At 41.2% G+C, this 25563-nt stretch overlaps 4 protein-coding genes across 7 annotated transcripts in view; 1 reads left to right on the plus strand and 3 right to left on the minus strand.

Annotated features, from left to right (window-relative positions):
* Positions 1–1001: 1001 nt before the first annotated feature.
* Positions 1002–5418, minus strand: asb8 (ankyrin repeat and SOCS box containing 8). Its single transcript, XM_031284354.2, has 4 exons — positions 5179–5418; positions 3779–3954; positions 3580–3684; positions 1002–3093 (listed from the first exon to the last, which is right to left on the minus strand). The coding sequence occupies exons 1-4, from the start codon at positions 5246–5248 to the stop codon at positions 2458–2460; spliced, it is 987 nt and encodes a 328-aa protein (XP_031140214.1). The 5' UTR covers positions 5249–5418; the 3' UTR covers positions 1002–2457.
* A 1420-nt stretch (positions 5419–6838) lies between these two features.
* On the minus strand, positions 6839–18941 carry LOC116039514 (la-related protein 4). Of its 3 annotated transcripts, none has more exons than XM_036008085.1 (17): positions 18364–18941; positions 15913–16024; positions 15510–15668; positions 14429–14516; positions 14169–14305; positions 13980–14083; positions 13761–13871; positions 13608–13661; positions 13294–13503; positions 12712–12815; positions 12452–12493; positions 10714–10950; positions 10554–10608; positions 10290–10448; positions 10041–10180; positions 9731–9941; positions 6839–9355 (listed from the first exon to the last, which is right to left on the minus strand). In XM_036008085.1, the coding sequence occupies exons 1-17, from the start codon at positions 18478–18480 to the stop codon at positions 8963–8965; spliced, it is 2433 nt and encodes an 810-aa protein (XP_035863978.1). In that variant the 5' UTR covers positions 18481–18941; the 3' UTR covers positions 6839–8962. The 3 variants fall into 3 exon arrangements, with proteins under 3 accessions (XP_035863978.1, XP_031140215.1, XP_031140218.1); XM_031284355.2 differs by having other exon boundaries at positions 15907–16024; positions 18364–18480; XM_031284358.2 differs by lacking the exon at positions 12452–12493 and having other exon boundaries at positions 15907–16024; positions 18364–18940.
* A 3649-nt stretch (positions 18942–22590) lies between these two features.
* The window catches only part of LOC116039533 (ATP-dependent 6-phosphofructokinase, muscle type-like), a 15096-nt gene continuing 12123 nt past the window's right edge, over positions 22591–25563 (minus strand). For both annotated transcript variants that reach the window (XM_031284368.2, XM_031284376.2), the window contains 2 exons: positions 23163–23268; positions 22591–23066 (listed from right to left, as the gene is read on the minus strand). In XM_031284368.2, the coding sequence (XP_031140228.1) occupies positions 22925–23066; positions 23163–23268 (248 nt within the window). In that variant the 3' untranslated portion in view covers positions 22591–22924. The remainder of the gene's footprint in view (positions 23067–23162; positions 23269–25563) is intronic.
* Positions 24158–24610, plus strand: LOC116038376 (28S ribosomal protein S28, mitochondrial-like; the record flags this gene model as incomplete). The annotated part of the gene is made up of 1 exon (XM_036008039.1): positions 24158–24610. A coding segment is annotated over one exon (438 nt), but the record flags the coding sequence as incomplete, so codon positions are not given.

Here is a 25563-nt window from a genome sequence, read left to right on the forward strand (position 1 = left end):
ATTCAGGGCTGTTTTTTTTTCTTCTTAAGATCATTTTTTTGGGCTTTTTCGCCTTTAATCGATAGGACAGTTAGGTGAGAAAGGGGAGAGAGAGAGAGAGAGGGGGAAGACATGAAGGAAATCGTCACAGGTCGGACTCGAACCCTAGACCTCTGTGTCGAGGAATAAGCCTCTCAGTATATGGGCGCCTGCTCTACCCACTGAATCAACCCGGCCACCATTCAGTGCTGTTTAACGAGACAATGAATTCAGAGACAAGGCTAGAGAGACCTCCAGTGGATGATTTGAGAACTGAATGTGTTAGTTAATTTCCTTATTCCTTTAAAAAGACCAATGTAATGTAACCAGCTATTTCTTCACCATCTTAATGTTTTGTCAAAGCCACCACTGTTTTTACAAAGCATATATATATTTTCACAGTGTCAAAATAAATCCAACAGCTTAGCTGTTATTAATGTTGCATATTACTTAAGATTTTAAATTTGGGTATATTTTCAGTGACAAAGCCGCATGTGTTTCTGTCATTGTGTCACAGATAACGAGTTGCAGAAAGCATTGAGCACTGAAAAGTGGTTTTGTAATCAAAACAGGGAGACTTAACTACAGTGTATTAAAGGTGCAGGAGAAGCACAGGTGTAAATAGTTAAATGAATGACGGCTGCACTCCATTTAGTTTGATTTCAGGTTCCTGCTGTCGTGCATTCCGGCTCACTGTCACTTACTGCAACACTGGAATAGAACCGAGCCATTGATAATGTTATCAGTAACACCTGTGCCATTCCTGCTCTGAGAAGTCAAAATGTCGGCTGTGAAAAAGGCCTATGCAAATAAAACCTTAATCTGATTCGGGCCAATAATATGAAACTGATACAGCCTTGGGTTCAGTACGGTTTGATAGCCTACTACAGCTGATGATTTGTTAGATGTATCGTAGCTGTGCATTTAAAGAACTTCATGAGTTCACCTTTTTATGTGAAGAACAATGGAGAGAAGAAAATGAATGGAATATGAAGGCATTTACTTTCATTGACAAAGAAAAAAGCACTTTTGCAGGTGTACACAAGACATGATCTAAGGGGTTACTTTTTATACAGCAGCAGAACAAGAAAAAAAAACCAAGCACAGAAATGGTCAAATTCCAGACATATGCCATAACAAATGTAAATACATTTTGCAAGCTTATTTAGTTAAAATTTTCAAGGAAAACAAATTAGTAATCATGCCATTTCATGGATCTAACATTTAAACATTTCATTTTAAATAAAGTATTTTTAAACATACGCTGCAATAACATTGGACCAGGGAGCACCTTTGAAAACCCAAACGTTTGCAATTAAGACTGAAAAGAACCATCGGAAAAACAAAATAATTTATTCATCCTTGGCAAATGCATGTTGACATCACTTTCATTAGCGTTGAACATTTTCAGAGGGCTAGATGGAGGCATAGATTAGTGTGCCTGGCACATTTTGTGAAACCAATGATAATATTCTGCAACATTTCGTTTCTTCTACATAAATAAAACAGTTCCCATCTGGCACAATCTTTTCTGTTTGGTTCAAGTGTATGTGTTTTGTTTTTTTTTCCTTGGTATTGCAAAAATGATTACATTGTGAGTTCACTGGGACGTCGTTGAGAGAGAGATGGCCACTCCAACTATCATAAACACTACATAACATTTGTTCCTGAGCAGTACTTCAGGAACTATAGCCTCAGAGAATTACTGGACAACCTGCATCATTAGACATTAGCCCTCATTCATAAACCTATATTAAATTTAAATCTAATCATACAATGAGGATACACTAGTTTTACCACTAAACTCAACATTTAAGATTTTCCTCATGTTCTGTGACAAACCATAATAGCATTATTTAATTGTATTTAAGCTTTAAACAGTATTGATATTAAATACTTAATGTAAATGTTGCATACAAGAAATGAATAATAAGCCCACTTAAAATTTCAAAGATGCACTGGCTCTTTGTGAACAGCTGGGTGATTGGACACAAATAGCTTCATGTAGGTCAATTCCTATGATGAAGCCCAACAACCCTGATGTTATAGGTTCCTATCTGTACTGCATGCAGGGTGGGCTGAGAAAAGACCTTTTTAACAGGCCAGACCAGAGTTACCAAAAAGTGCATACTCTTTAGCTGTTTATGAAACAATGTAAACCCTGGACTGGTGCAGTCTTCCACCTACAACTGAAACTGATCAAACTTGCCGATCTGTACGGCTCATTTAGATGTTGTCCAACCACAAGATAATAAAAAAAGACTTGGAGGGGGTTGAACATCTCTCCTGGGGCATAAATCTGTATTCAGCAAGGTTTTATAAATGAGGGCCACTGCCAGACAATTCAATGGAGACACGTCCTTGCCATTAAATGCTGTGTGATTAGCTGTCTATTAACCAGCCAGTGAGGTCTGAGAGCTCTTCAATGGTTTCATCACCTCAGTCTCTGAGCAGTAAATAGTCTTTGATGGTCTCTGGTAAAGGAAGCTCTTTTACAGCAGTGGGGAGGAACTGGACTCCGAGACTCTGACGGACAGCACAGCGTGCCAAAGAGCGAAGCGTGGGAGCCTGAGCCACCATGTTGGTCAGCTTTGCCAGCAGCTGGGGATCCTTACTCAGCTCCCTGGGAAGGGTGCCGTCAGCCCGTCGGATCTCAAACCGCCCTGCTGCCCGGCACAGCAGCTCTAGGCACTCCTCTTCCTGTTCAGTACCCAGGCCCCGGGCCAAGAGGGCAACCAGTCGGGAGATAGGGGTCTGTCCCTTCAGGTTGGTTACATGGACTTGGGCTCCATAGTCTAAAAGCACTTTGACACTCTCCAGGTTGCCCTTCATTGCTGCCCAGCTCAAAGGCGTGTCATTGTTGTAGTCCCTGGCATTGGGACAGGCCCCACTCTCCAGCAGGGCCCTCACACACTCTGGGTTATCTTTGAAGGCGGCCCAGTGAAGTGGAGTGTCCTTGTTGCCATCTAGGGCATTTGGCTGGGCCCCATACTCCAACAGCAGCTCCACGCAGCTCTCATCCTTCTCAGCTGCATAGTGCAGTGCTGTCCGGTTGTATCCATCCAAAGCATTCACCTAATAAGAAAATGTAATGTAAAGAGCAATGTTATGCTAAGGAGTTAACAACACTTGATACGTCTTAGGCACATGGACTGTGCACTTGGCGTTTTGGTTTAAGTATGTGCAGCAGTACAAAGTGCAAAAGGGCTGGCTGAAGTGGAATATAGATCAGAGGGTGTGATAGTTGGACACCAAAATAACACACAGACGGGCAAAGACAATTTAAAGGTCAGGAAAATATCAAACTGTTGTAGCGCTGCTTGCACCGCCAACAGAGCCCTACAGTTACAGTATCAGAAGTCAAAGCTTTCTTGAACACACCAACAGGGAAGAGTTCTGCTCCCGTTCACACCTGCATGGATGTTCCGTGTGATGGATTATCTATCACAAACAAGGTTCAACTCTCTGCAGGTTGACTTTCATATCATACATGGGCTGTCTGGAAAGTAGTAAATTAATCTAAAGACTTGTGGTTGAGTGTAGGAGTCATTCATGACGTACCTCTGCGCCCTTCTCCAACAGCAGCTCCACACAGTCGGCATCAGCGACCATACAGGCACAGTGCAGGGGCTTAAGTGTGCCATGCATCCGGTTCACATCAGCTCCCTTAGGGCATACAGGAGATAAATTATGTTAATATAACTGATGACACAAAGAGATATTTTTTTTTGAAGTCGGACTGGAAGATGCACAGGCTTACCTTTCGAATGAGATCCTCCACATTGTCGTGGGGGAATGAGCGAATTGCTGCAATGGTGCGGATGAGCCGCTCAGACAATGAGTATTTACTTTGAATGCTTTGCATGATGTACCACATAGTAGAGCTCATGTGTAACTGAGGACCATGGCACCCGGGCCGGGGTGACACTAGGCACGCTGAAACACATTTTTGAAGAAGCTGGGGTTAAAAGCTGTAAGGCACAATGGAGATCCATACTCACCAGAGTAAAACAATACCTCATTTTAAAAAGTCCCTCAGGTTTTTTGTTTTGGGGGGATTAGCCCTTTTGTTATGCAGTGGAAGGGAGTGTGTGTTGTGCGACTATTTCCTTATTTAATGCTTTAACATAGAAATGCACTTATTCCTGCACAATTTTACCAGCAGATTCTAAATGTAGTGTTGCAAAGTTAGTGACTTTGCCCATAGAGATCTGTGTCAAAGTGTTTTGTTAATATTGTGATAGAAAAATAAGCACATACTGTAGAAACGTATTTAAATTCATGTGAAATTAAATTTGCAGTACATAATCAGGTCTGCTTAGACAAGTTATATTGAATATTGTAACTCTCCTTTTATTTTGGAGTTTGTTATTAAGACAACCAATTTTTTAAAATTCACATATGTCAAAATACCAAGAAGTGATTTCGAGTTACTTACTTGTTGAGCTTAAAATCAAAATGTCATGCAATCATGTATGATGACAATCACGAATGATTATTTTTATTACCAAATTTAACACAAATAACATTTGACAAATTAACAAATTTTCCCCGTTCCTTGATCATATTCGTTTTGGGGTTATCAAATACTGTCAGGACATCATAGCTCCGACCATGCAATGTAGATGGTGTATTCTTGTACTGTTGTTATTCTGAGAGCCGATGCATAACGTTATTCTGCTGTTACTACTACTTAATGTTGAAGTCGCCCGAGAGCTGACTGCCAGAAGAATATCAGCATCAGCCATGTAGTAAGTAAGTAACTCGTAAGACGAAATCAAATGAATGTCACTGACTGCTAACGTTAGCTCACTTGACAAGAACATACTCCACGTCCACAACGAAATAAAACAAATGGGTCACACCAAGTGACATCTTTAAAAAAAAAAAAAAAAACAGATTACTGGTAATGTACAAAATCACAAGAGCCGCTTGACGCTGACGTGCTGGTTTTAGAGTTAAAAAAAAAAAAAAAATCCCCGGCAGCTACCACCAAGTTAGCTAGCTAGCGAGCTAAGGTTAGCATCGAAATGCTAAGAACAACCGACAGTCGTAGGCGAAAACATCGAATGACATTCACTTCAAATACTTGTGGATGCACTTTCAAACCATCTTCGCATCAACCATTGTACAATTATCGATGCTAATTAGATAACGTACCGTTTCTGGTCCACGGTCTCGAGGTCTGACAGGTTACCGTATATTGACTGTTTGCTGCTCTGTTCGACATAAACACAGAGCGTCAGCGCCACGCCCTCTGTCTCGAGCCTTTTAAACCGGATGTCGCTTTACTCTGTGATAACTTCTTATACTTGGTATTGTTTATAACTAACGGTACCGACTTTAACGATGTCTGAATGGAAGGCACGTCTATACCAAGTCTACTTTCTTTCCCAAAATAGGCATGTATTGCTGGAGGCATCCACGTGCCGTGAATGCCTCCGGTTCATGACCATGTTAAGGTAGCATTACAGTCGAACAAGTGGCTTCACAAATCTCTGAAGACTGACAGGTCAGGCAGCCCCTGGTAGACAGCCAAGTCTACAAGCCACAGACATATTATACTAATATTAGTATATACTACTATGTATGTTGGCTGTATAACTAATTTGTGTTTTCAGTTTTTCTAAAGTTTTATATTTCTCCTGGGACTGTGTACATAAAATGTCAGAAAAGAGCAAAACCGACCAAACTCAAGATATATTTACATTAATATAACACAGAAAATAAGAGTTTTTTTCTTTCATAAATTACTTACATGATTACTTGTCAATGAATTGTTTTAGCACTATTTGACCAACATTCAGATACAGACCATTATCTACTCTGTATCTATTAGGCTACTATTCTAGAATCATATTATGTATCATGAGTCAGAGGGTTTGGATATTTAGAGCTGAAACTATTGATTAATCTATTTGTCAGTCTTGGTTGGCAACTATTTTCATAATCTATTTAAGCAAAAATACAAAACATTTCCAACCTCTCAGGTGTCAGGCTTTGCTACTTTCTATCTTGTGATAATAAACTCAATAACTTATGGTTTTGAGCTATTGGTTGGACAGAACAAGCAGTTTGATATCACCAACCTTGGGCTTTAGGAAATTGTAATGGTCACTTTTCACAATTTTGACATATTATAGACCAAACGATTGATTGACTTGACTTTTCTGCAGGATTACTGTAGGCATTGTTCATCTTGCAACCCATAACATGCGGGGATGCAGATATATGGCAATTTGGTCGGAGAAGAGAGAAATTTGTCAATTACATTTTAAATTGAGACCATTAAAATCAGCACTAAGCTTTGTTTAACAAAATGGCTCAAACCCCACCCGAAACCTGACACTTCGACAGGACTCATCAGGTTCAGGGCAGAGAGCAAACTGTAGAGGGGGTGAATAAGTGGGCTAAAGACACCTGTAATTTCAGAAGGCCTGGATCTGAAAGCACAGCAGCACAAATATCAGACTTAACCCCACAAGAATTAGAGGAGAGTGATTAGGTAAGGTGTGGTTTCTGTTGGTTTGTTTTGTTTTCCTCGAGACCATGGGGGGGTGGGAGAGGGTTTTTGTTCTCGTTCAATTTGTTTCTCTGTTCTGTGCACCATCTGATATTACCTGTCACACATTGTGGAATTTGTTTTGTATGTCTGAAGGTGTGAATAAAAAAAAAATTGGATCTGTATAACCAATGCATTTAAATACTTAGGACTTCACTGCTGATTCATTTGTATGAAATGCAGCAACCCATCCAACCGTTGATGTGTGTAGTGTACGTACAAAACACAAGATAGCAGAAAGAAATGTGACACTGGAAAGCCAAATCAAAATAATTTATTTTTGGTGACATTTCATACAGTTCTAGGATTGTGTCTCAAACACTTAATTGATCCATTACTATATTTCCTTTTGCCACCCCAACCCGAATTAACAGAAAATAACCCAAACCATATGGAGGAGAGTGGGGTTAGTTTACTCATGAGTAAGATTCTTTTTAAAAACAAGTTAGTGCATGTATTTAATTATACTAAATCACTAGCTGCTCATACTCATTAATGAAAAAGAAATAACGGCCCCAGTGATTGGTTACTCGTTTTACTGCATTACTAAACCCAAAGTCAATGCATCAAGTATTTTCGCTCAGCTGACATCTCCAACAGTATATAAATGTCATATGCGTGATTTTATTTTGCCAATGCGATTTCACACAACTTTGGGGAAACCAGCCTACCAAGATTGGGAGAAAAGCGTTGTGCATCGGAATTAAAATAAATAAATTTAAAAAGCAATACATACAGTGAGTCAAACTTCAAATTCTAAGTCAATCTGTTCTTCAAACATTTAAAAAAAGGAAAGAAAAAAACAACAAAGCGAAACAAACAAAAACAACCCAGCAAACTCACCCTATAAGCACAAAACAATGTGGTGGATACCTGCTGTTAAAAGCCTCCCTCTGTAAATTCTGTACTAGAACAATTACATTCTCCCACACACATTTTCTAGTGAAGGGTTATCACAATATAGCATAGGCAACTACGCCTCTACAGCTTCTTCAAAATCCAGTTTAACTGGGCCAAAAGTTTCCCATAGACTACATTATTTAGCAGACCTTGTCAATAAAAATCAAAACTGTATCCTAGCACACTATAATCGTAGGCAGCTGGCACATAGCACGTGAAAATGTTCCAATTTTCTTTATACCCATGACTTGGCTGCCAAATATCATGTAGCTATCATCCTCAGCTAACAGCACTCTTCAGTCTATTTTTTGACACTATGTCATTGTTAAGAACAATTCACAGATAGAAGCTTAACCTGGATATCCTGTGATGATGTAGAAAAGCCAAATCTCACCTAAACCACCAGGCGCACTGAACAGTCAAATCTTATTAAATTAAACTATTCTTTTTTTTCTCTTGGAAAATGTCACCCTACTACCAAAGCAAACATGTAAACAGAGAACCTGACTGATAATCAACATGACAATGTTCTGAATCCATCAGAGTGGGTCGACCCAAAATGGTTCAGATAGAGATAAAACTTAACATAAAAACTTTGGACCAGGCTAGCAGGTTCACCGTGGGTAACAGGTCAGTGAGAACCCCAAAGTGGATTTCGGCTTCAAACAAAACCACACATCTGACTGCGGCGTACATCAACAGTTTGATATCAGACTGATAACAATTTAAGCCAATTATAAACTAGGGTCAAAATACCACCATAGAACACATTTCATTAATATACATTAGAAGACCACACTGTCCAGTTTCAGGACAATGATTCTGAGTCTCTGATGTAAAAATCAAAATCATCCATTTCATTACATCAGTGCAACAGCACACTGTAGCACTTCAATCAAGTTGCTTAACAATCAATGCATACACCAATGCATACACAGACAGTCAACCCTTCAGTCATACTTGCAAACCTAAGCACACACAAAAAAAAACTGATGTCTCATTGCGTGTTAGTGATATCTTTGTATATGTACATGACATATATGCATGTTCTTTTCTTCTTAGTGCATATTGTTCTTGCAGACATCTATTCTTTAAAATAAAAAAAAAAAAAAAAAAAAAAAAAAAAAAGGTAGAGGGCCTTTACGTGGCCCAGCATCCCACCTCTACCTAGCAGAGCATAAATGAGACGGCCTCCAGAGAACTCGCACTTAAATTCGTTTAAGCATAATGCTGGAGGCCAAAACAAGATTTTTCTTTTCTTTTCAAAATCACTCATCGAAGTTCTTCAGGTATCATTTTGCCCATTAGTCCTGGATGTCCCGGTCTTATTGTCATTTTAAAAGCTTTTCTTTGGACAAGTTCCGGGGGGGTGGGGGGGGGGGTGGCTACCATAATGTTGTTGCTTTTATGTTATTCATTTTTATATAATTATATATTCCATGTATATATTCATACATCTTTTTTTCTATTCATATCAAGTTTTTACTTTGGCGATACTGGTGGGATATTCTGCTCTTTGCCAGTGTGCCTGTAGCCTCCCTGTGGGGAGCTGCGTCGGGCCGGAGGCGGGCGCCTCTGGTCCCGAAACTTGAGGCCCCCGGTGCCTCTGGGGCCATTGCTGCGGTAGTAGCCTTGAGAGTCACGTTCACGTGGTGGTCGGCTCTCCTTGCATTCCCATCCCCCCTCCCTGTCGTGGCCTTTCTCTTGCTTGTCTCCAGGACCACTGCTGGAGCCCAGCTCTTCAGCCTTGTTCACGCGCAACTCACGTAACGGCTGGCCCGAAGCGGTGCCTGTGGAAGCTGGGGCGGGGGCTGCAGGCGGAGGGTCCTTGGGTGGCCGTTGGCACACCTCAGCGTAGCTGAGCTTACGTGGCTCCTGAACAAAGGCAGGGGAAAGCACAATTTTAAAAAGGATGTAACACAGACTCCCATGTATACATACAATTTCATGATTTCTCTCGTCAAACCCTCAGATCTCATAATCTTAACGCTCATTGGGGTAGGAGTGAACATCCTGGACTTTTGGTGGTAAAGTGCAGAGAGAGAGAGAGAGAGAGAGAGAGAGAGAGAGAGAGAGAGAGAGAGAGAGAGAGATAAAAGACACTGAAGGAGAGTGACAGGTAGAGAGGAGAGAGAGAACCATAGTCAGTGAGTCCACTACCTAACTTCCCTCTATGCGCAAAAGATCTCATCATCAGGAAGACAACTATGCTCGAGTACAGGCTGTCATTACAACAAATAATATTCTCACCTGTACAGGGGTGGGAATAGTGGCTGTAGCAGGGGCCGGCGTGCTGGGAGTTGCGGGCGTGGAGGCAGCAGCAGCAGCAGAGGGCTGAGGCCTGGAGCTAGGCACGGGTTGTGTGGTGGGGGAGGGGTTTACGGTAGTAACAGGTGTGCGTGGAGCCACTTTTGGAGCTGGAGGCTCTGCCCGTTCAACCCTCTTCTCCTGACGAGTGATCCTGTCAGAACAAGAGTTTCAGACATTCAGGTTACCATTTAATGATTAATTCATGCACCAAATATCCTGAATTAAATTGTCATTACTGAGACAGTCGTACCCAGGGGCTGAGGGTCCAAGTGGTTGTGTAGCAGATTTCACTGTTGCAAGGGCAGGACTGGAGACAGCCACAGCCTCCTCTGTGACTGGGGGTTGGCCTGAACCTGGACTCACAGTGGCTTCTTTATTGGCTTGTTCGGTCTATAAAAAGCAAGGAGGTATGCACATTACACTTACATACCATTACAATACTCTCAGTGCAGTTTATCCAAGAGATTTACAAACTGTTGCAGTCTTAATGTCTTCTTACCTTGTCCCTGTACAAACCGCGTACAACATCAGACATTCGGTTTTCTAGCACTGGCTCTCCCTGTGTACTGACCACGCAGCCAGGAAGAGGTGGGAAATTGGTAGCAGCCAAGTCAAATTTGGGTGGAGAAACCTTGATCTCTGCTAGCGGTACAGGCCTCTGAGAAAGGAAATTGAAACGGAGCCAACAAACAGAAAGATCACGAGATGGTTCATGCTTTAAATAAAACATACAAGTTGAAAGACGACATAAAAAGCTATTTACCGCAATCCGTTCGTCTTCTCGCCTCCTCCGTGTTCCTCTATAGGTTGTGCTCCGTCTAAAATGCAAAGAAACGATCCGTTAACAGCAACTCGGTCAAGCGTAACTGATCAAGTCGCAGCTAAACAACAGCAGCCATTACAGTCCGTTAAAATAGGTTTACCTTCCACGTCCAGCCATGCCGCCGTCATCACTGGGGTCCAAAGACGAGGGAGAGGAGGAGAGATGTGAGAACGCCGAGCCCAGGTCAGAGGCTGTCTGGACTGGATTTGTGGTGGCGGCGGTGACAACGGGAGCGGGGGGCTGCGGGCTGCGCAATCCAGTCAGACTCTCCAAGGGGACAGGAGTTATAGATGCTGAGGTCACCTCACTTGTCCTCACCTGGGGCTTCACATGGTTTCTGTCGCAAAGGGGAAAAGATGAAGATGAGCATGGTCAACATTAAGTTGAAAATAGTTTTAAGGCATAATGGTAACCAGTGTTTCCTTTCCAGTTTGAGTGTTGAAAACTCAGAACGAAGCGAAAACAATACACAAAAGGACATCAGGACATTGTCCTTTAGGTAACTTTACCAATGTTGTTCAGTAATACATAAATGTGTGGGTGCTTTGGAAAATGTTAAGCAGCTATTACAGTTATGCAAATCAAATTTAAATGGGCTATGACCTGTTAAACCACTCTATGCTTCTATAAGTGGAGCTTGTGTTTGGACAACGTATTGCCATCACATATAGAAAACAGCACTGTATTTTTTTTGTGGGTTGATCAACAATTTTCAGATAATGGAGCTGAAGCCGCTAAATAAGTTCAACGGAAACACTGGTGTCCACAGTTTGCTGGAGGAATAAGACAGCATGCTGTGTCCTTAGGGTAACGGTGTAAACATGCAAGGGGGTTGGGGGGGGTGGGGGGGATTACATTTGTGCTCATGATTGGTTGAAGCTGTGGAGACTTTGATGGCAACATACCGACATTTGGAAATCTGCAACCAATCATAAACTCATTGAGAAGAGCTGACAACACCCATGTAAGACCTAGACGAGCTACTAATATCTTTATGCACCACAAATAACACTTTGAGACAGATATTGTGTCAGAGTGATTCAGAACGGACTGATCTTCTCGTGAGTCTTTGACCCTCAGATCTCATAATCTGAACGCTCATCGGGACAGGAGTGAAGCTCGTAACTTTGGAAGGGAAGGATAGAGAGAAAAAAAGAAAATAAAAGCTGAAGAAGAGGAGGAGAAAGAGAGAACCAAAGCTAGTTACTCCACTCTCTGGTTTCCCTCTATGCGCATCTTGATCTCATCATCAGGTCCGGCTTGAGAAGAGTCCAGTGAGACATTGCTTTGCGAAGCTGCTTTTTCTCTAAACAAACTTGCAAAGTTGTCATCTCTTTGCGAAAGATTTGGAAGTGTACATTAAAGCTTACAGCAGCCTGACCTAGACTTAACTCCTAACTGTCAGCATTTCTTTGTTATAGCATGGCATGTGGTAATACAATCACTGATGCGGAAAGCAGCTGTAAAACTAAGAAAAAACAATGAACAAATAAAATGGGTGGTTAGTTGTGATGGAGAGGAACGGTTACATGTAATGTCAATGCAAAGAGGACATTTTGGAGCCAAGGTGGCCATAACTGGAAAAAGCCAGTTGCTCAGCATCAGATAGCAGCTGCTGCCATTTAGTAGACAAGCCTACATTTATCAAATGACCTGACAAATCCAGGACGGCCATTACCTGGCAACAAACATTTACACACTAATGAAGAGGATCATGGCCATAAAGGTCCGACTGGCAGAAGGCATTGGCTTCAATGTGGATTTAGTCATTTGGCTGTTGCAGTATGGTAAGCGATGAGGGTAGCAATGAAGCTTATTGTACTGTATAACAGTGGTACCTGAAGGCATTTATTACATTCTTTCTTGAATAGAGGGGGACACTGTGGGGACAGTAAGAAGACAGGGAATGAAAAACAATTCCCTGTCGTGGTCACAATATCTTCAGACAAATTTTAACTGAAGATGATCTGAAATTTTAACATTGTGCAATCAAGTCGTAAAATATTCCAATTGGAATGTGTATGTAAAGAAAACAGACTTAGATTTAAGTCAAAACTACAAAAAGAAACCCAAACATCTGGAAAAAATAAGGCGTTACCGGTTTCTGTTGAAAGGACGAGTGATATTAAGAGAACTGGAGCCAGTTTTGTAGTGTCCGGCAGAGCCAAATCCATTCACAAAGCTACTGTTGGGAAACGGTGCCTGCACAAGGAAAAAAAAGACAGCATTTACAAATCCTATTCCATAGAGTATATTTATACATATATACATACATAGTCAAGTTATTTATTCAGTTGCTGCCACAAGGACCTAAAGATAATTTCCCTGTAAGTGTAAAACTATTTACAGATTATTTTTATTAACTTGTTGTTATGCAAATTATTGTGTGTTTATGTCTGCTGACAATTCAAATTGTAAAAAAGGAAAGGACTCATTTGAATTCACAGTAAACAAGATGGCAATGACCAAACAAATCAGTTGTGCCGGTTATTGGGGCAATAAAGGACTTGCGGCATTCAAGGTTAATTATTTGCATAACATGTTACACATGTAATGCTGATGACACAAAATGAACACAGGAAGCGAATGTTTTCAACTGAGGTGCATGAAGGGTGAAATTTCAGAGTAGGTGTGTGTTAGTGTGATTGTCTCAGAGCATTGTGAGTGGATTATGTCTCACCAGAGGAGTTTCAAAATAGGGTGTGGGCGAAGGCGTCCAGGTGGGAGGTACGATGCCGTAGACTGGGTACTGCTGCTGAGGGTAGACGTGCTGCATGTAGAGCGGAGAGCTGTACTGGGACTGGCTCTGGGACTGCTGAGCGTACAGGCTGCTGTCCATGCTACGGTAGCCATTCTTTGCAAAGAATGTGTTGATGGCCTTTATCCTGGCCTGTCAGCGTGGAAACCGAGGAAAAGAGCAAAGACTGAAATAACTAAAAACAACTTCACAAAAGGGCCTCTCCGAAATGACAAAGGTGTTTTAATTTAACTCACCATAATGGGTTTTCCCTGAAATGTTTTTACCTCCTCTCTTAAATACTTGTATGCCTGTGGGAGCATAAGGGAGAATCATGAGGCAATTCACGGTGCAGCAGGTCAACAGAATACTTCAGACCGTGTAGAGAAAAGTGCTATTTGACTCTTTACCTGTTGAGCGTCTGTGTCTGATTGGAATGTGATGTACCAGTTGTTGTTGTGTGCGAACTCAACACTTATCACCTTTGGACAGTTGTCATTTTTGAACAGTGACTCCACTTCCTGTGAATTACATACAAAGAATGGTCTCACACTTCAGGTAAACATCTACATCCTCCATACGGTGTGATGCTTCCAAAGACAGGCAGTGTATTCACAAGTTAACTTTACCTCAACGGGTGTTGTTTCGGGGACCTCCCTTAGGATGATAATGCATCGCTTGTGATTAGGACGCACTTTCTCCCCTTTCTCATCCACTTGTACCATAGGAGAAGCTGAGGGGAATTCAATGTGTTTAAATCTAGACAAACCACAGATGCACATGGTTTTAGCAGACACCATCTTAAATAACCCACTTACATCTCAACACATCCAGGATGAGGTCCATGTCAGTGGTGAGGATCTTGATGCCCTCCATGCTGGCTATAGTCCATATAGGAACAAACTGGTCACTGTCCATCTGGGACATCAGGTACAAATCCTTTGAGAGGTTTTCTCTGAATTACAAAACAACAAATCCATGTAGATTAGCCTTCTATTGACTTGGGAAATAAGTCCAGTTTTCAAATTCTACAGTATATAAAAAAAAAAAGAAGGTAATTTGAGTGCTTGTCTCTGACCTGGAGAAATAAAACTCCAGCTCCTTCTTCAGAGACTCTCGTAGATTCTCAGAGGGGATCTGAGATGGTTCTTCAGTTTTGGAATCCACTGAGAATCAAAAATCAAATGTCAGCGGTAATCCAATACAACTGTCCTGAAAGTCTACTTTTATGACGCGTTTTTGTTGACACTGTCACAGGTGTTGACTCAACTGTGGTTCATTATTGACAGGCATGTCCCCCAAAACAGGATTTGACACTTCAAACCGATGCGTTATAACATTGGCAGTGACATCAAACAAAAATTATGTTTCACTCAATCTCAAGAGTGTAGGTTGCTTTATTACCTTTTAGCAAGTAGTAATATCCAAGCCACGTGAGTACTATTTAATAATGAGTACTGCTGAGCCTGTGAAAACAGGTATATGGTGTATTTTGGGTCTGTAGTTATGTGACTCCAAACTCTGAGAAAATAACCCTAAAACAGCTTGGGCTCATAAACTTTAACAGACAGGGAAGGACTAAAATAAAAGATGCTGTTGTGTTGCATTGTGGGTAGTGTGTGATCCAGTGTTTGGGATTAGACCCATACTATTAACTAAAATTGCTGAAGCCCTTTAAGCAAAGGGTTGTTATATGAGCAGTGACAACCAGTCTGAACAGGTCAAATGGTTGAACGCGTGTTCATTATCCCCAGGTCACAACACAGGATTTACATGTGAACATGGTAAATGAAATACAAATAACTGTATAGGTTGTGTGTGGTCAAAACAGTATCTGTGTGTTCCAAGTTTCACCTCATTCTGCAGGTTTTCATTCATTTCAACCAAAGACTCTACCCGCGGGTTAGCACTCAGTGAAATCACTTGCTGAGGTGATCAGTTGGTATGAAAACCTACAGACTCGTAAAGGGCAGTGTGCTGCAGTGGAACGCATATTTGTGAGGCAATGCTTGCAGAACAGTATTGTATTAAAGCCGTGGATACAGTTTTATATCCCATCCAAACTAAAAAGGAATAAATGTAATGAAAGAGAATAATCATTAGGTTGCTGTCACAATTTGGTGCGTGGAGACGACTGCATGTGATGTGATGTGACTGACCTGAGGTCCCTGTGGTGGACTCAGCAGGGGAAAAGCCCAACTCTGGAGGGTCCATTCCATTTACTGCTATCTCAGCTGTTGCTGTGGAGCTGCTGTCATCCACGGCCGGGAATCCCACAGTGTACTGCTTGCACCCAACAGACGGAGGCTCAGAATAACCTGTGAACAAGGTAAATAAATTAATTTAGAACCAGATAAAGAGAAATATTCTTTTTTTCAGGGCTGCTTCACCTTGTCTATACAAGTCCTATACAGCTCCCAATGTTTGTCTTAGTACTGTGTGTGTACTTTATACATTTTAGATGTATACAGATGTTGTCAACAAAAGGGTAAAAAAAACTAAATAATAAGAACTTAAGGCAAAATATTTAATTGGGCTGAAGGGAGTATATCTCACCCTCACTGATGTCTGAGGGGGGCCAATGAGGGCTGTTGGCAACAGCCTCGCTGGGGGCCACAGGCATCTCCTGCCACACCTTGGCATTTGGGTTCAGACCGGCGCCCTTAGAGGTGACCTTCAAAGCAGAAACAGCAGGATCAGGCAAGTTCAATATCAACATAAAAAGCAGAGTGGTGTTGGTATTTTAGCGTAATCTAATGTTTTACACAGCCACAAAAACACAATGTAGACAGATTGCATGTAATGTTGTCAATGATCTAAAACAGACTGTTGCAATTTGACGGTTTTACCTATATTTGAACAATTTGAATGTGACGGATGTGGTTCATCTGCAACTGAGACCTACACTGCGATGAGTATAATGTATTTATTATTCTCACTGATTCACCTTAGATTTGCCATCTCATCTCTGCTTGGCATCTTACTTGTCCCCAGACAACTGTCAAAATCTGAGCTGTTTAAACACATTTGTGAACTGAACACTGCAGTTTTTTAATCAATACAAACACATTGGCTTACTTTTTATATCCAATATTAAGCACCAAGCAGTAAGCACCAGGCATCTCCAATGCATTACATAAACCTAATAGCTATTTAGCGTAAGATCCAATGGCCTTAGGAAATCTATGACCATCAAGGTGGAAATCTGAGGGGAACATGATAACTTGATGTAATTATGGCAATGGACTTCAATGTAACAAACAAAACTCTAGTTTCCTAATGCCACCTTTACGCTTCAACAGGCAAACAAAAAACTTAAAAAACACCCCAAAAAATACATGACAAAAAGTATATAATTAAAACATTTGACTAAGCTGTTAACTGAAATTAAATGTACCTTTTGTTGTTTGGCTAAACCTTACATCTGTACTGTGTGTGTGTGTGTGTGTGTGTGTGTGTGTGTGTGTGTGTGTAGACACACACCAATTTAAAAGAAAACTGCAGATTTAACAAGGAATTAAATTGTGCTGGAGGACAGAGCATGCAGGTTACAGGTCTTCACTACACCTGCTGAGTTCACAAATTACTTTAACTTTATATTGGGGGGCCCCCTAACTGAAATCACCTGGCACAATCGTAGGATGGCAGGAACACCTGCATACCACACATCTAACAGGAAACCAGAGAAGAGCAAAGAAATGTGCCACAGAGGGCCCCATGATCCCATGTCGACTAAAGAGGCTATTGCTCCGTTAACCTCAAGGAGGAGAATGATTAAAGAAGCTTTGAGTAACCAAAGTCTGTGTTGTAATAAAGGTGATAAAACAACAAACTTAAAAACAGTACTTTGCGTAACTTTAAACATATTTATATTGTGAGGCACATTATTAAATGATTAGATCTGACTCTCCATAACAGAAAGGGCTGTGGACTGGCAGGAGAAATCCTGACCCAGCAAAGATCTGTGGCCAAGAATAGATCACATACTGTACATATGAAGGCATACAGATACTTATGTGAATCAACTGTGGACTGTGCCTACACTAGCTTTGAAACACCAGTGACTGTCAAATTTACCAGCTTCTTCTTTTGACATTGTCACTTGCAACCTACTAATAGATCCACCGACTTCTAGCAAAAGCACTCGGCCTGACAAGTACAGCTGCCAGTTCCACTATGCCTCAAGACACTTCTCTCCACCAATTAGACGAGAATCGATGTAGGCCTCAGTGTCATTCAAAAGAGCACAATCATTTTATGTGCAACTTGACACATTGTTACAATACATGCTTCTGTGTTACAGGCCGTGGCAAGCCAAGTGATGTCAGCTGACTGCGCTGCGCAGGCCAGGTATTTGTAACGCATGCCACTGCGCTAGCTCAGTTAACGTTAGTTAGCAGCACGATTAGCTAACAGATAACGTTAGTGATTTGAACGTTTAGCTACCCTTCGGCCAACAATCTAAACATCGATCACCTCCACATCGAAAACAACTCAATCAGTACTTCTCCGCTCCCAATACCACTGGCATCATTCTATAGCTGTGTTATAACTTAACTTATAGGCTAATGATTACTCAGCAAACTACTTAATGAGATTGCTTGTTACGGTGGCTAAGCTAGCCTTAGCTATCTGTCGTGGAGATAAGGCTAACGTTAACTGTGTGTAAATTAGCTACCTAACGTTACTGGCTGCAAGTTAGTAGTTAACGTTAGTCGTGCTGCCGTATGTGCTGTGCCTGAGACTGTCTTCGCTTGATAATCAATATCACCTTGCGATTAAACACTAACGTATGCGATTACGTAAAAAGTCACAAAGTCAAAACCAAGCTGAAATTTAGTAACGTTAGCTTAAAACATGCCTTGCTTGCTTTAATTTTAGCTGTTGCTTAGTGAATATCGTTCATAACGCAGAGGGGGCGTACTGTGCTGAGCTGCTAGCAAGTCTCCAATGAGTAGCAGTGGCTTAGACAGCTAGCTAGCTAGCTCGTTAGCTAAAGAAGGCCTCACTCACCATGCCGCCTGACCCTCCCTCGCTCCCCAGCGGAGCCTCGTCCTTCCCACCGGTCTTCGGTCCGGGATCAGCCTCCTCCTGCAGCAGCGGCGGCTCTCCGCTCTGATCTGAACTCATCAGCCGCTCCTGACTCACTTCCACTCCGTCGCGTTCTCCCGGCCCCCGCCTGCCCCACCTCCTCTTTCAGAAATAGCGGATGGGTTCAGCAGTCAGTCTGGTTCTCTCCTGTTCCACTGGATTGACCAGCAGTACACTAAAACTAGCTTACTAGCTAGCTAGCCGGCTAGCAGGTATGCTACAGGACTAAAGCTAGCGACCTAGCGTGCTATGAATCAACGAAGCGGGCTAACACCACTAGCTCAATGAAGCAAACTTGCACGCTAAGAGACTAATGGTATAAGCGATGCCAAACCATGACTCTTCTTAGACCACAGTCCCTGCTGGCGTTTCATCAAATATTACACCACACACCGGGTTCGTGAGGCGTATTCCTAACCGGGCGACCGGAGCGAACACTGGGGACACGCACCCTTCCTCAGCGAAGGCACACAGTCCGCCCGACGTCCCAGCTGCCACCGCGAGTTCTCGGTGACCTTTGCAGAAACCATTTCCTTTTCCGGATTAACACTGTAGTTTTCTACAGTACATAGCCAAAGAGGTAACCTCTTTGACTGTAATGAAGTCCCAATATTTATGTACCGTAGTCAAGAGTACACGTATAAAGCCGTATGGTTTTGTTGTTGTATTTAAAATGACAAAAGGTGAATTTCTTTTACTTTTATTATAAAGTTGAAAGAAAAAAAAGAAAGAAATTCAAGCGAGCCTGAGAGAAGATCACAAAAGTAAATCTTTGTTTAATTTAATGATTTTAAACCCCTTTTATATAGTATACGTTTAAGAAACAAAAATGATTAAAATATACAACTTCAAACATGGACTTTTCCCTTGTAGGCCTTAACATCCTAAGTCAATTTTTGATAATTTAGATAAGCTACTCCTGCGTAATGCATTTAGGCTATCTGTGTATACATGTCTATAATGCATATTATATGTATATCATATGTATCCTTTAATAGGACAGCAGGTATCATCAGTCAATACACTGCTATCGTGGTCATGCTCATAAAGGCTGTTCAGCAATTACCAGCAGGTCCAATGAATCGTTATGGTCTCTTGTGAAGCATCAAAAGAAAAAAGAGAGCCTTGATGTAATCACTTTTTTGTCCCACTTAAGATGTAATCAGGAACTGGTGATAAGCCACTGAAAACACTTTAATTAAACTAAAAAAGTAGTTCAAAGATAGGTCACAAAGTATTACATGGACAAACAAACACATTGTATTGTATTATTGGCGTAATAGATAAAAATGGCTCCACTGCTTAAATGGTGAACATTATGATTCAGTGACTGGGGATATATATATTTCGGTGTAACCACAGGGCGTACTGTTTATGTATGTGTACCTGGACTTGCTGTGAATCTGTTGCCTTTGACTTAACACTTATACGGAGCCCCGGAGGTGAATAAAAAAAACATGTAGGCTACTGGGGGAAGACACTCTGGTTGCGACCAGCTCCTCACTGGTCTGCCCTGTGGTCCCTGTGGTCTGTGAAGCGGCTTTAGTATTTTCTCCCCTTTCCTGTCGTTTTGGCAGCACTGTTAGCTGGATAAATGTCAGAGATCATAATCTTTTGTCTATAAAATACACTATATCAGATATATTATGATTATTATTGTTATTATTATTGATTATGAAGATCGGGGTGGTCAGGACCAGCTGGTCTCTGGCACAGACCAGTGGTCACAACCACTAGGGGCGCTAAAGACACTGGTCGCGACCAGTGGCACAGCGGTCATGACCAGCTTCTTACTGGCACAAATAGTCCAGGCAAAGTAGCGTTTTACGACAGACTAATTGTAAAATAATTTTTTGCAGCTTAGATCATTTCTATGAGGTGTCCAGAACAACATACTAAAAGTCCTAAGAAATCCTAGTTGAGGAAATATGTTAAATTCCCATCAATCCGAGATGTGTGCCAGTAAGGCCAGACAACAATACACCCCAATGGGGCTATTTTTTCCTTTACTCCTATCAGAATAAAACTGTACACAATGAAAGTACCCATGAAACGTAAAAATGTTTGTATTACAAGTTTCTTTGAAAATGAATTTTAATATGCAAATGAACTATACACTAATCGAATATGCCCAAAATACACCCAAATAGGCTTAATTTTTTCCTTTATTCCTACCACAATAAAACTTTACATAGTAAAAGTATACATGAAAAGTAACTTTTTTTGTATTACAAGTTTCTTTTGAAATTAATTTGAATATGCACATGAGCTCCACACTTATTGAATATGTCCTAATTTGCATAGGTAGAAACACCATTCATATGTATGAGAAATACATCAGCCCAATCTTCATCCAATCATCCTACTGCCAATGGGTGATGGCAATGCTGCTTTTAGACTGGCCTCTAACCTGAAAACTGCCTGGCTTGGTAGTACCTCCCCCGCCAGTATAGTCTTCAGGGTCACGGAGGCACACAAGCCTCCCCACCACGACAAGGTAGCAAAATGTAATCTCACCACGTTACTAATGACTAGGGCTATTCTGACTTTCTTCTGATGTTATCTGTGGGGGAATGTCATTAGGTAAGGGTTGTTTGCAAATAAAAAAAAAAAGAATTTAGAAAGCAACTGGAGACAAGATTGTGCAATCAATTCTTAATTGATCAATATAAGTCTTTTTGTGGCAAGTGACCCAGGTAAGTGTGGCAAGTGACTTCAAATTTATCGTGTTTATGCATAAGTTAACCTACTGAATGGACATGAATGTGTGAGTTATTTGGCCCCTGTTTTCTACTTGTGACTTTATGGCTTCTTGGCCATAAGTCAATTAGGCCTAGTGTTGAGCTCATTTGCATATTTAAAATTGATTTTTCCAAGACAGTTGTAAAACAAAAATGTTACTTTTCATGTATACTTTCACTGTGTGAGGTTTGACTGTGATAGGAGTAAAGGAAAAAATTAAGCCTATGCAGGTATATTTTGGGTAGCCCATATTCGATTAGTGTATAGCTCATTTGCATATTCAAATTCATTTTCAAAGAAACTTGTAATACAATTTTTTTTTACTTTTCATGGATACTTTCATTGTATGAAGTTTTATTCTGATAGGAGTAAAGGAAAAAAATAGCCCCATTGGGGTGTATTGTTGTCTGGCCTTACTGGCACACATCTTGGATTGATGAGAATTAAACATATTTCCTCAACTAGGATTTCTTAGGACTTTTAGTATGTTGTTCTGAACACCTTATAGAAATGATCTATGCTGAAAAAAAATTCTTTTACAATTAGTTCTATTTTTGGCTCCAAAATGAGTTACTTTGCCTGGACTTAAAAGGGCACTAAAATTACTGGTCCTGACCACCTCCTCTGTGATCTGTTCTGTTGTTTGGACCAGTTGAGTGACCTGTGGAGTGTTTGTATTTATTTTTAATACAACTTTTCACGTTTCTCACTGTGTTAGCAGAATCGCCTAATGTGAGAAGCCATAATCGTTTGTCTATCCAATGTTATTGATCACTATTGTTAATAGAAATCATAATAACAATGATTAAATTATTATTATTAGTCGTAGTTGTATGAGTAGTACTATCGATTATGCAGGTCCCGGCCACGGAACTCTCCGCCTCCCGCTGACATCTGGATCACTTTAAAAGTCGAGATCTCGAGTTTAGTGTTTGCCCCCAGTACATGTTTTTTTTTTTTCTTAGTTTTTTTTCCCTCCATGTCACAAACTTGAGATCTCGAGTTTGAAAGTCGAGATCTCGAGTTTAGTGTTTGCCCCCAGTAGCCTATTCTTTTTTTTTTTTTCCCCTCCATGTCACCTCCGGGGCTCAGTACTTCCAGATATCCACTTCCAGACTTATGTAATTGGGTGACAGATTTTACAGGCTCTTAACTATACACACCATCAACTAAGAGAAATTAATCTGAAACTGCTACTAAAACATTTCTTAACATGCAGGCAATTTAGAGATCTTTTTTAAATGAGGTATTTGAACTTTTTTTGTGGAAAAACCATACCAGACATGCGTTTCTAAACATCTTAAAACATCTTTGGAGAGGATCTTGAACTTGAACTGTTTTGCACACACATTTGTTTGTATGTCCGAAACATCACAGCATGTTGAAAGCCTTTCCTTGTGAGTAGTCTATCAGCGTTTTTATTGCACATGTACTAGGATATTGTATGCAAATTAATACAATTCTTATTTTAATTGTCAATTTCTCAGGACAATTCACATTCTGCTCCATTTAACATAAAAACAACTAAGTTTTTTGTAAATATATCTTTAATCAGTTTCTTGATATGTCATTCACTGAAGGTTTTGAGAGTTAGGAGAGCTACAGAACATCACTGCAGATTGAGCCTATTACCTGGACTTCAATGATGAGAAAGCATGAGACAGCAACTCTTTTACTAAGGCATGTGGACAGCTAGTGGGAAAAGAAAAATACTTTGTAATGGAACAGAAAGAGACTAAGTCTATTTCCCGAGAGAACTACTCTTCTTGATCACATGCTCCATGTCAGCGTGTTCGGATGTGTCTAGTTTGATGTCGTATTTGGCCAGGATCTTCATAATGGGCCTGATCTTCAGCCACCACTGTGTCTTAGGGATGCGGTGCCTGCAGTCGACAGAGGGGGGATATTATTCACCATATATTCACCATTAAACATGTTACTAGTAATACCGTAAGTTATATGTAAAACATGCATCTTACTCAAAATCTGTGTCTCCCTTCAGCTCAGAAAGAGGCTGGAAGGTGAGCGCCCTCTTCCTCATGCCCAGCACACACGCAGAGTCTGGTGTGTTGGCAAAGATACGACCTAAAGGACACAGGAAGTGAAACAGTTCAGTCAACATGCCATGCAATGATCATTACTATCAACCACTAAGAAACAGAGTATTATTAATTCATGTTGGCAGTGGTGGAGGAAGTAAAGTAAAGAGTAAGTAAAAATAGCAATACCATATTATAAAAATACTCTATTACAAGCAAAATACATGCATTCAAATGTATTAACAGTTTTGAATCATGTTTTTATATTCTGATGTACAGTTGTGTTCTAAATAATAGCAGTCCAACATCACCAACCTCATAACCTCATTTTTTTTGGTAGAAGTGATATTTCTACATGGCAAATAATTTACTAGTAAGTGTTGTAGAGTCATAGAAAACCAACAGACCCAACAGTCATGACATGCATGCTGCTCATTCTGTGTAATTGAATCTGTAATTGAAAGGGGCATGTTCAAAATAATAGCAGTGTTGTGTTCAATTAGTGAGGTGATTGATTCTGTGAAGAAACAGGTGTCAATTATGGCCCATATTTAAAGGTAGGAAGGAAGGAAGCAAATGTTGTGCATGCTGGTTATAGTGCATTTCACACTGAAATACTCAGCAAAATGGGTCTTTCCAGACATTGCTCTGAGGAACAGCGGACTTTGATTAAAAAGTTGATTGGAGAGGGGAAAACTACGGAGCCCCGGAGGTCACATGGAGGAAAAAAACAAACAAAAAAAACTAGCATGTACTGGGGGCAAACACTAAACTCGAGATCTCGAGTTTGTGACATGGAGGATAAAAAAAAAAAAAAAAAAAAAAAGGAAGAAGAAGAAAAAAATGAAATAAAAAATAATCAATATGGATATGCTGGACTTTTGTGCTGCTTATGGATGTTCGAACGAAAGAAAAACAGCAAGGGATAATATTTCACAGGTGAGAATGTGTTTTATGATATATATGCCGCCTTCGACCTGCAATCTGATCTCCAGTGGCAGCAGGAGGCGGAGAGTTCTGTGGCCGGCGGCAGCGTCTCTTCCCCCGGGCAGGAACATAGCTTTACCTCACTGCTGCGCCGGTCCCCGCTGATCCAGATGGGGCCGGCCAAAGACACAGTGGTGATCGGGAGGATCTTCCACGTAGTCCAGGACGACCTGTACGTCGATTTCGGCGGAAAGTTCCATTGCCGGTGGCCGGCGGACGGAGAGGAGCTATTGCGGGGCAGCAGAGTCCGTCTGCGGCTGCAGGATCTGGAGCTCATTGCCTGCTTCCTGGGAGCCAAAACCGACACCAAGCAGCTGGAGGCCCAGGCCATACTGCTTGGCCCGCTGGAGGGAAGGGAAGCCCGGGAGAACCAGCACCAGGATTGAGCGGATCGGAATGTCACAGCCTGCTGAAGTTTAAATCACAGGCTTCTTAAAGGAGTCTGGCGGGATTTGGACTGTGAACAATGAAACATGACCGGGGGACCGGCGCAGCAGCGAGGCGAAGCTGTGTTCCTGCCCGGGGAAAGAGACGCTGCCGCCGACTTTGAAACTCGAGATCTCGACTTTGAAACTCGAGATCTCGACTTTGAAACTGGAGATCTCAAGTTTCAAAGTCGAGATCTTGAGTTTAGTGTTGTCAACGGGGCTCTGTAGAAAACATATAAAGAAGTGCAGAAAACTATAGGCTGCTCGGCCAAAATGATTTCAAATGCCTTGAAATGGCATCCAAAGCCTGAACAACGTGGGAAAAAACGGTCAACTACCATTCGAATGGATCGAAGAATAGCCAAAATGGCAAAGGCTCAACCAATGATCAGCTCCAGGAAAATCTAAGAAGACTTAAAGTTACCTGAGTACTATTACGATCAGAAGAAGGCTATGGGAAGCAAAGCTATCAGCTAGAAGCCCCCGCAAAGTCCCATTGCTGAAAAAAAGACATGTACTGAATAGGTTGAAATTTGCCAAAGGACACATTGACTGGCCAAAGGAGAAATGAGGCAACATTCTGTGGACTGATGAGAGCAAAATTGTTCTTTTCGGGTCTAGGGGCCGCAGTTTGTCCAATGACCCCCATGCACTGAATTCAAGCCACAGTACACTGTGAAGACAGTAAAGCATGGTGGTGCAAAAATCATGTTATGGGGATGTTTCTCATACTGTGGTGTTGGGCCTATTTATCGCATACCAGGGATCATGGATCAATTTCAATACATCAAAATACTTGGTCATGCTGCCTTATGCTGAAGAGGAAATACCTTTGAAATGGGTCTTTCAACAAGACAATGACCCAAAACACACCAGTAAGCGAGCAAAGTCTTGGTTCCAGATGAACAAGACTGATGTTATGAAGT

The sequence above is a fragment of the Sander lucioperca genome, chromosome 12 (genome assembly GCF_008315115.2).
Source record: "Sander lucioperca isolate FBNREF2018 chromosome 12, SLUC_FBN_1.2, whole genome shotgun sequence".
In the NCBI taxonomy this organism is placed as follows: domain Eukaryota; kingdom Metazoa; phylum Chordata; class Actinopteri; order Perciformes; family Percidae; genus Sander; species Sander lucioperca.